This window comes from Cariama cristata, unplaced genomic scaffold (genome assembly GCF_000690535.1).
Source record: "Cariama cristata isolate BGI_N322 unplaced genomic scaffold, ASM69053v1 scaffold20354, whole genome shotgun sequence".
Classification (NCBI taxonomy): Eukaryota; Metazoa; Chordata; class Aves; order Cariamiformes; family Cariamidae; genus Cariama; species Cariama cristata.
Genome location: NW_009615002.1, coordinates 40,558 through 53,127, shown reverse-complemented (window position 1 = coordinate 53,127; position 12,570 = coordinate 40,558). Strand labels below are relative to the sequence as shown.

The following is a 12,570-nucleotide window of genomic DNA, read 5'->3' as shown; positions in this document are numbered from 1 at the left end:
CAACCCCAACCGTTCTGTGATTCTGTGATGAGTTCTAGCTTTTTTGTGGTGGTGTGGGGTTTGGGGTTTTTTTTTTGCTGATTTGGGCGTTTTTTGTTTTGTTTGTTTTTTGTTTTGTTAAGCAGTTTACTAGGATTGGATTTTGGGTCAACCAGTCAAACCATTACATTGCCAGATTATTTCAATGCACACTTGTAAAACCCGTCTCTACCTTCTGGTGTAAGGTTTCTGGACTTACTGAGGATTTTGTATGCAAATAGCCCTTCAAAGTTTCCTGGTTCAAAGGTTCTTCTGTATCTGGTGCTAATATATGAGGTAAAATGCGGAACAGCTGAATTTATGACTAAGACTTGAGTCACTGACAGATTTCATCTTCAGTATCTCATCTTGCAGCTCCATCCCTCCCTCACTGAACTGAGTGGTGAAACAGACTTCGGCAAGAACCGAGAATGTCTAAACCTGTTCATAGTTACAAATGTTTTTCCCCTTAAACTTGAAAGACCTGCCTGATGACTCTTTGATATTGAAATCCCACCCTGGCACCGGAACGCTGGTGAAACTGGTGTGTTGATTTTGGCACTTGCATAAATAACCTCCTTGGAATGTTTTCCAGTTCATGTGCTTTTGTTAATGAGTCTCTACAACCTGCAGAGATCTGGTAATGTGTCCTTCCTGGCTCTGAGGTATATTCTGAGAATTATTACTACATTAGGTAAAACTGCAGGGTTTTTTTTTTGGCAATTACTGTACTGCTTACATTTTTCTTTTTCCTTTTTTTTTTCTTTTTTAAAAAACAAGTTGGGGCTGCTTTGTTGTTTCAGGTTTTAACTTCCGATGTCCCATCCCTTCCCGTCATTTGTGTAAAAATAGGTATTTGTGCATCTCAAAGGGGAGAAAAGGCACTAAGGAAAAATGCAGGAAAACTTGGCTTGAGTCAGAGGGCAGAGAAGCTCTCTTGCTGCGCTCCTCCCATACTATTCACCGGTGGTGCAGGGGATGTCAAAGTGAGTTTGCCAAAGATTTTCCTAGCCAATTTAAAGTTAATAATAACTGAATAGTAGTTAATAATAGTGAATTGGGCAGTCTTTTACACCTCTAAATGTATTCTATGCTTGCAATTAAAGAATTGGACCCACTATTTTATGTGGGTCCAAGGAAAACTCTGACTTTAATCACTTTGAATCCAAACAAAATTTTGGTTGTGACACCCTGGAAAAGATTTTACAGCGCAATAGGAGCTGCATTTAAATTCCCAATGTATTTATCGGAGTTGGATAAACCTAGGGAGAGTTCTTGATGCTGACAGCTATATTGAGAGTTGAATAAAAGAGATGTGTCACTGGACTTTAACTAGTCACATGCTAATGAATAGTCATGGTAGTATTTGTCATAATGTTGTTGGGGTTTTTTTTGCATTGCTTATACCTGTGTGAAAGATGCTAACTGGTAAAGGACAGCAGGATTGATTCATAGCTTTGGATCAGTTAACAGATGCTGAGATCAAAGGATGTTATTCAACTGAAGTAACTTGAAGGTCTTCTAAGTTTCCCACCTTTAATTTGTTTTGGCTTTAGAGGACCAACAGTGTGAGGATGTGCCATTGTAATCAGTGAAATTTGGTCTGTGGTGATGAATATAACTGACGACTGGCCTCAAGAGAGGGAGCAAATGAGAGTTTTGGGGAGGGATCTAAATGGGAAGAGAGGGATGAATCTGCACACTTGTCTTGGTTTTACCTCCAGAAAGCTGCAAAGGTGTCATCAGCAAGAAAAATCAAGTGGCAACCATCAGGTTATTGTACAGATAAGCGCAGTAAAAGTCGGGGCATCAAAAATACACGACTGATGCAGGTGTCAAAACAGCAGTCTGTCTGCTGTAGAGAAGAAGAATTGTCAGAAACATCAGCAGAGAAGTGATGTGATAAGACTTGCGGTTCTGGAGGACTAGCAGTGGGTATGTAGATGTCAAAAACGCAGGAGGCTGAAATGTTGAACGGTGGTCATGATCAGAATGTAGAGGGGAGTTTTAGCAGGCATGCTGACATCCTCTCTGTTTATGCCCAAGCCTTACTGCTTCTCTGGAACAAGGAAGCTGTTAGAAAGATGAGCCTCAGACTGAGAGAGAAGAAAAGAGCAAAAAATCTTCCATAGGGGTAGAGTTTTATGTGAAACCCAGAGGGGTCCTAGTGATGCTCTGAAGCAAGTTCACCTGAATGCAAATAAGCAGTTTTCTTCAAACTGTAAGATCAGTGATCTCAAAATTAGCACATTATCGTAATGATCATTTTCTGCCTGACTATGTGTGGGTTTGGGGTTTGTGGTTTTGTTTTTGTTTTTTATCTAGGCTGACTGTTCTTTGGAGATGATGTGATGAAACAAGTGACTTACCCTTAAATTACGATTGCTAGAATGAAATAAATCTCAGGAATATGACTTAGACGTGCACAACTCATTTGAGACCTTTTCATGATGTCTAACCCGCTACAGAAGAACATGAGGACTTCTTTAAGCCTCCAGTCTTTCAAACAGTTACTCATGTGCCTAGAATGAAGCACATGCTTGTCCCCATTGATTTGAAGTCTGTGCTGGAAATGAACTGTGTGCTTAACTGTTAAATGGGCTTGTGGTCTCAACTGTGGACTTGGTGCCTACGCGGTGGTTTGGCAAAGTCTGGTGTAAGCATGTGACCAAACCCTTGGAAAGCATGGCTCTTTGTCAGTTAATGACTCTCAGCCAAACTGGCGATGTTCCGATACCGTACTGTATTACTTCATGGTGGTGACAAAGATGTTTGCCTTTTAGCATGCCATTTAGTGTGTGCACTTTGCCTCAGTGGTACTGCTTTGTGTTTAGGTTTTCAAATGTTGGACTTGATGTCTTTCTGTAGTGCTGGATAGGTGTTACCTTTTTTTAAATGACAAAAATTGGAGTTTGTTTTTTTTTTTTAAACTGTCAGCTTGTCTTTTTTCTCTGTGATATCTCACCCAATGCTGCTTGTTAGATGCTGCCTGCATTTTCTAAAAACAGTTTCATAAAAAAAAATAAATTCAATATCTGTCTGTTAGCTCCCCCCTCCGCTACTCTCTTAAAAAAGAAGAAAAAGGTCTTCACTACCTCTGAATGAAACACCACCTTGGAACAATTGCCTATTGACTGATAGAGCAAAGATAAGATAACTGAAGTTAAAATAACTTAGGAGTTCTAACCCTCTTTGGCAGTAGAAGAATGTATGTTCTGTCTCCATTTGTTGGCATGCTCTTGTCCAGTATGGATAAAGAAAAATAAATTGAACATCTCTTGTATTTTCTTAATTGTTAGCCGCTTGGAAAATTATGGGTCAGGTAAATTGATAACCCTGTAAGTATTATTCAGTCCACGGTTCTACTGTTACCTTTCATTAAACTGCTTTAAATGCATGATGACTCAGGCCGGCTGGTTCCACCGCTGCATTTTTCCATTGTCAAAAGTACAGAAGTTTTGGTCTCATCAGGGCTGCATGGCTTTACTTTGTTTGTTTGGCTAAACTGTTTGGATCTCCGTGCTCCAAGACTGAATAACGCAAACTTCATTCGTGGAAAAGCGAACACTTTGTGTACAGTTAGGGCATCACTTGCCAGCTCATCAACATTCACTAATTGTATCTCTTGCTTTTCACAGCTCCTCATGTTAGATACACCAATTAGACACTTAGTGTGTGCATATATCTATAATTTCTTTTTTTTTTCTATATGGCACTGTATTCTGTGAATGTGTCAAGGCACATTATTTAAGAATCTATACATGCTTTAAAGTGAATATCAGAACTAAGAAATGTTTGCTCACGATTTGAGTGCTAGTTTCGAAAGGCTTTGATTCACGAGCTAGAATGGCTAACAGGGTTGCTGCTCCTACTGTACACGCAGGGCTGAGAAAGCTGATACTTTTGTGAAATAGCTGCATCTTAGGGTGCAGTGATTTAAGGGGAACCATCCCAGATTTTTGTTTTGTCAAGAGAATGTTGTGCTGTAACTTTGGGCTGTAAATAGCTTGTGAATCAGAAGCCTGGAGCAGCTGATCTCTGCTTTCTTCCATTAAAATGTGTTTATAATATAAAGGAAGGTGAGTGGGGTATAAATGCTTCATTTGTTTGTTTTATTTTCCAACTTACAGTTGCATCCTGTTAAAAATGGCTTTTTCCTTAGTAAATCGTGTAGGTTAAATCGACATGATTTTTACTTTCACTAGTGGAAAAGCTTTTGTGGTATTTGTCTGTAATCTCACACTTGGGTTTGGACTGAATGGTAGATTTTGCAAAGACAGAACTGACAGTTAACTAGAGCACTTAAGTAATTTCAGCTCAGATTTGGGGACTCCTGACCAAGTTGTAGTGACAAGTTGGCTATATTGTGACAGAAGAACCTTCTTACACGTGGGTGACTATAGAAGTCCTCTGATTTTTGAACTGAGATCTTTCAGTAGATTTGCTGTCTGTAGTAAGGTTCTGAGTCTGCTTAACTTGAAAGCTTCAAAAGGCATGGGGGTATTTTGCCTCTTAATACTTAGAGTGAGAAAAATATTTTTTTTTTTTTTTCCTCTTCTCATGGTGAGTTTTGGAACTGGCAAACAAACAGCAGTGCTTTTTGAAGCTCTATATGATAAGCAAACAAAGGTAAGTTTTCTTTGTGAATAGGAACAGAGAGTTACTTGAAGCAGCTTTCAAGTTGCTAAAACTAATAGTGTTGGTGTTTATAGGAGTAGTAATTGCCATCTGGAACAAAAAGGTGGAATGTGGGTTTTTTTAAAATCAAATGTAGAGAGTTTATTTTTCTGAAAACGTGAACCTTTGATGCAAAATACAGATATTTTAAGGGCAAAACTGAAAAATCCCATCTTTTGCACCCAAAAATTAGCTTGGGAATGCAGATGCTTATGTTTGGATAAATTGGTAGAGACAGAGGATATTAGATTAAATTGGCCAGTTCATATGGGAATCGTTTTATTAGAGGCATCTAATTTCAAGACAGAGCATCAGAGATGTTACTCATAAAGTCGTCTACTTTTTGTGAACTCTTCATTACTCTTTGCGGACTCAATAAACATTGAGAGTTGATTGATGTATTTAGCATTTTGTCTTGCCTAAAGCCGTATTGCACTTGCTTGTATCTAAAGTTACCGTGAGGAAAGAAAGAATTAATATGTAAAACACAGAGCTAGAAAAAGTTGAAAGTTAAAGCTAGTGTTTTTTTGCGAGGGTTGTCTACAAAGTAGCATCTGTGTGGTTACTGATCTCTTCCTGGCATGGAAGGCTCTAAAAGGTAGGTAGAACCTGACCTATTTGTAAAGGTGTAAATTATTCGCAGATACAGATGTTCAAGAAACTGCTCCAACAGACTCGCTTCAGGTCAGACTTCTTTTAAACTAAGACTTGTTTGCGGTCTGTACCTCTGGGTGAAGTGTCTGGCAGACATCGTAACTTGAATGCGCTATGATGTATTATGCGACCCGTACTGCATGCCTTTGTTTATAACTGCCATACTGCAACAAAACCAGTTTTTTTTCTTTTTTTTTTTTTCCTTCCCTCTAATATAGATTGGAGGGTGCTGCAGTCTTAACGTCTTTTCTGTACGTGACAACAGATTATCTCGAATTCCCTCTGAAATTTCACAAGCCACTGAACTTCACGTCCTCGATGTTGCTGGAAACAGGTGAGAGATTTTTGTATTGTCACTTTTTTTGCTGGATTTACTTAATTCTTTCTAACAACACATGATATTAGGTCTAAGAATGAAGTAACAAAAAAGCAGTTATGGCTTTTGTGTTAGCATTACTGTTAAAATTGTCAAAGTAGTCTTCTCCCTTGGCCCGAAATACCATAAATTGTGTGTTGTCATGAGTACATTTTCTGGATTGTTTTGACCCTGAGGAAAAGATAGGATTTTAAAAAACCTCTGGATTTGTGTATTTCTGAATTAAAACTGAGAATCTAGGCAATTTGGTAGAGCTTCAGCTGAAACTACCAGCCTTAATATCAAGTAACACTAATATTGAGTGTCTTACCTTAAAGATCTACAGTGCAAGTAACAAATAATGCCACTTTGACATGGTGGCTTCTCATGGACCTTAGTTGATATGCTTCAGACGTCAAAATGCAAAAGGGAGTGGATTGCAAAAGGAAGTGGATTGAAGCATAAACCAGCACATTAGTTCAGTTGCTTAGTACAAAGTTAAATGGGGGGCGGGTGGGGAGAGGAAAAGCAAACGGCTTGTCATCGATGCAATATAATTGTCTCATAGGCATTTACATATTTGTGTTCTGGCAATGGTTTATATATAAGGCTCCAGAGCAGAAGCAGCTGTCTGCCTTCCAGGGCATTTTCCTGCAGTAGAAAAAGCTCAGGGTTGTTTTATCTGTTAGTCGCAGCTATAGAGAATTATGATATAAAGTTAAGCTGCAGATTCTTTTTAAAAGAATGGAGTGGTTGGAATTGATGACTAATGCAAGGCCTTCTATTAGAGGCATTAATCTCAATCCTATTTATTCCAACTCAGGGTTATATACTTCATGACCATCTATTAATCTCCTAGAGATTCCCCTGACTTTTTGACTTTTCTTTTTTGATCTAGGCTGACGTATCTTCCCCTCTCACTGACTACCTTAAAGCTGAAGGCTTTGTGGTTGTCTGATAACCAGTCCCAACCTTTGCTGACGTTTCAGACAGACACAGACCCTGAAACAGGAGAAAAGATTTTAACATGCGTATTACTTCCTCAAATGCCTTCTGAGCCTGGTTGCCAAGGTAAGTGCCTAGAGTCAGTTTTTCTTTAGGTATAGAAGTACTACTTCTTTGTTTACTGCGTTGTCTGTTCCATAAAGGTTTGTAAAACATGCATAAGCTCTAATGAGCAAAGTAGCTCATTGAATTTTCACTTTTAAGCTACTTTTTTTTTTTTTGTAATCATATTAGCTTTCAGAAGACTTGAAAAACATGGATGTGAGTGTTACTGAAAATACAATGACACCAGCTATAATAAATAAAATACAGACCTGCAAGAAGACGACTTAATCATATCATTATTCTGAGGCTTACCAGTGGGCCAAATAGTGGTGTCCATATTTATGTACAGTGATTATACATCTTAAATACATATATATATATATAGTGAAAATTGATGGCTTTCCAACTACAGTCTCTTTACCAGAAAAATAATTGCTAGTAATAAGCAGTAGACATTTTTACTTTTTACCAAGGTAATTTTCTTTCAAGCAAAGGTGCTGTACAGTAACTTTATTATATTCTTCAACAAGTGTAGAATTGCACTATAAGTTGCTTTTACCTTTTGTGCTGAAACTTGCCTCTGGGTCGGGTGGAACCATAAACTCTTTCACTGTTGGCTGGGTTGCTGCTCCAGTAACTTCTGGATGTTTTTTGTCCTCAAGCTTTTATAGCTATATGTGAACATTAAAGGGGATTCATCTGAGCTAATATTTAAACTTCTGCTGTAGTCACTGGAGAGTAATTTATCCCATCCAAGAACAGACTTTTAAAAGAAATCATGTGGATTCTTCACCACTGTTCAAAGGGGGCCTGAGGAGAAAAGCTCGGCTGTAGATACCTGTATTGCAGATAGCCAAACTTACCTAGATTAATTCTGTCCTTTCAGCGCTAAGCAGCTGGAGCAAATAGGAACCATTAAAGCAATAGAAGTCTAGAAATGGCTCTGTTTTGTATCAGCTTCTGGATTTTAAGAATACAAATTGCATTAAGAGTTAAAATAAATAAACGAATTAACCTCTTTAGATTTAGAGAGGATTAAGCTTCTTCAAGAAGAGTAACTGAGGTAGACTGACTTTCTCTAAAGGCCTCACTACTAGAAATTAGATTTCCTCCTCTTGAGATGAATCTCATGGCTTCAAGGGTAGAAGGCTTGGAATTAAGATTGTTGGACATATATGCCTGGCAATACTAAAAGGGCGAGGTCAGTAAAAGCGATGATCCTGTGTTATAGAATGCCATTTAGGGAACTGGCTAATGTCGGATGGCAGCCATGATCCAGAAGAAAAGCACTTATAGTGGCAAGTATATTAAATTATATAATCAATACTCTAAAACTGCCACAAACTTGAAACAGACCAAGTACAGAAATTTCTCATTGATACAGAAACTATTTATTTTGTGTGCTTGATAACAGAAAATCAATGCAAGTTCTGTTTTCTATCAAAAAAACAGAAACAGCCAATTATAAATCTCGGATGAGTGTGTGGTTGGATATCGCAGTTATTAACAATATAGTATTTTGATGTTTTAGACTTGCTGTGAATCTTTAGTTATGTTTTGCTGTTCTAACAGATAACCTACCACGATGTGGTGCACTGGAGAGTTTGGTAAATGAAATGTCGGATGAAACATGGAATGAGCGGGCAGTGAATAGAGTGAGTGCAATTCGCTTCTTAGAAGATGAAAAAGATGAAGAGGATAATGAAATGGTATGTTTTCCAAGCCTTTGGATGCCTGCAGACACTGTGATTTTAATGCCAAAATGTAAAAAGTGTCAGAGCTCTCTTGCTGTAAATATTTCAGCTGTGACTGCATGCTTTTTGTGTACATTTGTAGCAGAAACTGTTCATGTTGACTGCCGAAACTTTTCATATTGACTTAAAATGCCTGCTTTTTTTTTTTTCTGCTTAGTCTATAACTTTTTATGTTGTGATGCAGGACAGTCTTTGTTTTGCTTTGTTCCCCTGTGTCTGCTCAGGATGTTTTCTTCCCAGAAACAAGACAGGATCTTTCTCTGCATCTGTGCAACTTTACTGCCTGAAAGTATATAGGGTCTAATTTAGGATTCCAGCACTCTGGCATGTGTCTCCATTAAGTTTGCCATTGTTTGTCTCTCTAATTTCTATTGCAAATCTCTTTCTTTCTCTCTCTCCTTTCTTCTTCTTTTTTTTTCCTCTACCATGTGCATTGAAACAACTATAGTGTCCATAAACAGCAAGAACGTTGCTCATTAGTTTCCCACTTAAACAAAGGATGTGGGAACATCTGTCACTGTGCTTATGAGACCTCTCCATTAAGTTGGGCTCTGCATGTCCTGAAGATCAAAATGCAACATGATCTTTAGCTTCACTAACTTTCATTAACAATTAAAACTCTCTGTAGAGGTTAAGACTGCTTCAATCAGATTTTCAGCATGCTTCTCTGATGCTCTAAAAACTTGCTGGTGGTCCTAATGAGCTCAGCTTGAGATACTTCAGGGCACTGTCCGGATTGTAGCACGCTAGAAACACGGTCTTACTATAAAAATTCTTAGTTAGTAGGGAAATGAACATTAAAGTTTTCAAGTAAGGTGGTTGCTTAATCCAAAGTAGCAGATACTAAATGTCTCTGACAAATGTTGTTCGTAGACTGACCGGTAAGGGAGTTCAGAATAATGCTTCTTAACAGCCTGAGAACATCCATAGGACAAGGGCTTAGATGTTAATGGTAACTGCTTTCAGTCATGGTATTACAGCCTGACTTGAGGCAAGAACCTTTTTAGGGAAAAAGAAGTTTATGATTCTATTGGGGAGGGGGAAGGGCGGATTTCCAAAGCAGTCTTGACCAATGCACCCATTTATGGGTCATCCGTTCTGCTGTAGTCTGCACGGTTTACATGTATACCACTGAAAAGTAATTGCATATATGTATGTATTATACTGATACATACTTGTGCAATTATTCTTGGTGTTCTGTTGGTCTCTAATCTGGATGCTAACTGAGGGTTTTGTAAATTTTGTTTTCCTCGTAAAGGTTTCAGTGCAATGATGTTAGATGTCCTTGTGTCTAAGATGGGAGAGAAATGCTCCCTCTTCTTCCTTTCAAGATAATTTGTTTTCAGTTGACAAGAGAACCAAACTGTGTGGCAGGGCAGGAAGGTGTACAGAGCTCCACACAAGCCTGTGTTTGACACTGTAAAAAGATCTTGTGGGATTCTTTCAGTAGGTCAAGAGAGGAAAAAATTTGCTCCTAGACGGTTCTTAAAACCTCTTTCACTGTCTTCATAAACAAGCAGCTATGAAAATAACGTTCAACATAGAGCATCATAGTTTGAAAAGGGGGGGGAAAAAAAAAAGGAAAAAAATCAATACCTAATATGTGGTACGTGAATGCTAAAGCCTTGAAAGTGTATGTTGTTTTTCAAAGAGATGAAGGCAAAACCACTTATTGCACTGTTTATTTTTAGAGAACACTTCTAAGGCGAGCCACTCCACACCCTGGAGAATTAAAGAACATGAAAAAGACAGTGGAGAATTTACGGAATGATATGAATGCTGCTAAAGGACTGGATTCAAACAAAAACGAGGTCAATAATGCCATTGACAGAGTGACCACTTCCGTGTAGAGTTTCATCTCCAGGTTTTACCTCCTGTGTCTTCCCCTGCTGTTGAAATGTTCCTGTCGTCTTTTGGGACCTCACTGAGCCCCTTTTTTATTTTTAACCAGAACCTGATTCATCATCTCCATATATGTGAAAAGTGCTGCCCACTGGAAGAAAGTGCCTTATTTCATCCAGGCAGTGAACCAATAATTTCCAAATCAATATTGTAATTTTAATAGTGCTAGGCTTTTCTAAGTATAATACACTACTGTATGCAGAATACAATATTTTTGTCTTAAACACAGGGGAAATAATGCTTTTCTTTTCCAGGGTGCTGGGATATCTTTTTCCCAGTGGCTGGATGTGCTGGTGAGAAATATAGTTTTGTGGAAAATTGATACACTTTTTTATTTTTTTGGCAGCTCAGATGGTGTAAATTTTAAATTTTTGTATAGGACTTTCATAACAAGATGATGTATTTCATTTTTAAGAGAAAATTTATCTTGAGCGGTACATATTTTAGTATTTGTGGAAGAGAACAAGTTTCATGGACAACTGTATTCATTTGTTTGTACCACCCATTGTGCCTTATTGTGTCTGGTATGTCATATTAGTCTTAAATATAGCAATTCTCAAGGAAAGTGAGTAGATTTAAACTTGGTCTCCTGTTATAGATATGTTTTTCTTTTTGGACAGTAGTTGGTTGGGATTTTTACAGCACAGAACTTACGTTTATATCATGGGATTTTAGGTCATGAAGCACAAATGTTAGTTTTGTTGTAAACAGAATTAAGATTAAAATGACCAAACTGCTATTGTTTATTACATAATGCACTCACACTTTAACTTAGTTGTAATGAAACAATCTTGTTTTGGATGCTGTGTTGCATTGCAGTCACAAGAAATTCATGCTTCCTTTTCTTTTTTTTTTTTTTTTAAATGTGCCATCTGTAAAATAACTTGAAAAACAGCACGATAGACTCTCAGAAGCACAGTATGAAACTAGTTTTATGTATTATACCAGAAAGCATGATTCTTTAAAGTGCTTTGGTGGTTTTATATGAATATATAAAACCATAATAAAAAAAATCTTTAAATGCTTCAGTAGATTTATTGTATCATTAAAATAGCAATTAAAGTATGTATGAATTAATACTGGAATTTATTATCATTGTTACTGTGTTGCACTTCCAGTGGTCCAATGCTGATTTCAAGGTCTTATTAAATCTGTGGGTTCTGGTTTGTTTATAAAGGTAAGTATTAACTGGGTTGAATTCAGTAAATAACAATTTTGCAAAAGGCTGATAAAGATTGATTTTGATGTCTCTGGGTTCAGCGTGTGCTATGAGCTAACAAAGACCACTGACTTGTTCAGTGCAGGGACTTGAGCAGTCTGAGTTCAGAGCAAAGATTTGACATATTTAGTGGGAGCTAATGCAATGAACCCAGATTTCAACAACATGAAAGACCTGACATTTCATGTATGGCTAGCCACATCGCTTCTTCTGCTGAACTTTTCTTCCAGTAAGCATTGGTTGTATGAGGGTTTCTGGGAGCAAATGGGAAAGGAGGAGATCAGGGAAGTCGTAGTAACTTCTGTATTAAAATTAATAACTGCAATATTTGATAATTTTTGTAGTTTAACTTTTTGAATTTTGCTTTGAAGCTTTTTCAAAAGGCAGTGCTTTCTTTTTTATATTGAACAAGTAGGTATTGCAATCCATCTGCAAATACTCAAATCTAACCTGGCATGAGACGTTAATTTTTATCATTTCTTCTCGTCCCAAAAATTCCCTATTTAAGCTTCAAAGCATGGTCTCTTTGCCGGAGGTGCTGCAGGTTGATTAGGTGTTAGGTCAGTTCAGGGGTAGTACAACTTCATTCTTCCCAAGGCAGAGTTCTCCTAGTTGTTCTTAGTAAGCTGCTGTTGAAATAAAACCAGAAAGAAAATGAAGCTTTGGTACAGCTGACTCCAACCTTGGGTAGAATTTTCTTTCTAAAGTACTTACTGGGATTGACACAACAAAAGTTTAAAATTGAAGGAAAATCTGTACCCGGAGTCCAAGTAAACCTCAGCAAACTCATTTGGGATGAAAGTGAGTTCCTAAAAAAGAGAAACAAAAGCCAAAGACAGCAAACTCTGTGATGCTAGTTTTTCATGTAGAGGCTGTGGTTTGTCTTGGTGTTAGCGACTGCTCCAGATATAAACAGGAGAGCTCCATCAGCAAGATGAAAT

The 12,570-nt window shown here is 37.7% G+C and overlaps 1 protein-coding gene across 1 annotated transcript; it reads left to right on the top strand.

Moving 5' to 3' along the window:
- Positions 1–5,567: 5,567 nt before the first annotated feature.
- LOC104161285 (leucine-rich repeat-containing protein 1-like) lies at positions 5,568–10,358 on the top strand (the record flags this gene model as incomplete). Its single annotated transcript, XM_009699654.1, has 4 exons — positions 5,568–5,683; positions 6,603–6,775; positions 8,327–8,463; positions 10,200–10,358. Coding segments are annotated over 4 exons (585 nt in total), but the record flags the coding sequence as incomplete, so codon positions are not given.
- Between the last annotated feature and the right edge of the window lie 2,212 nt (positions 10,359–12,570).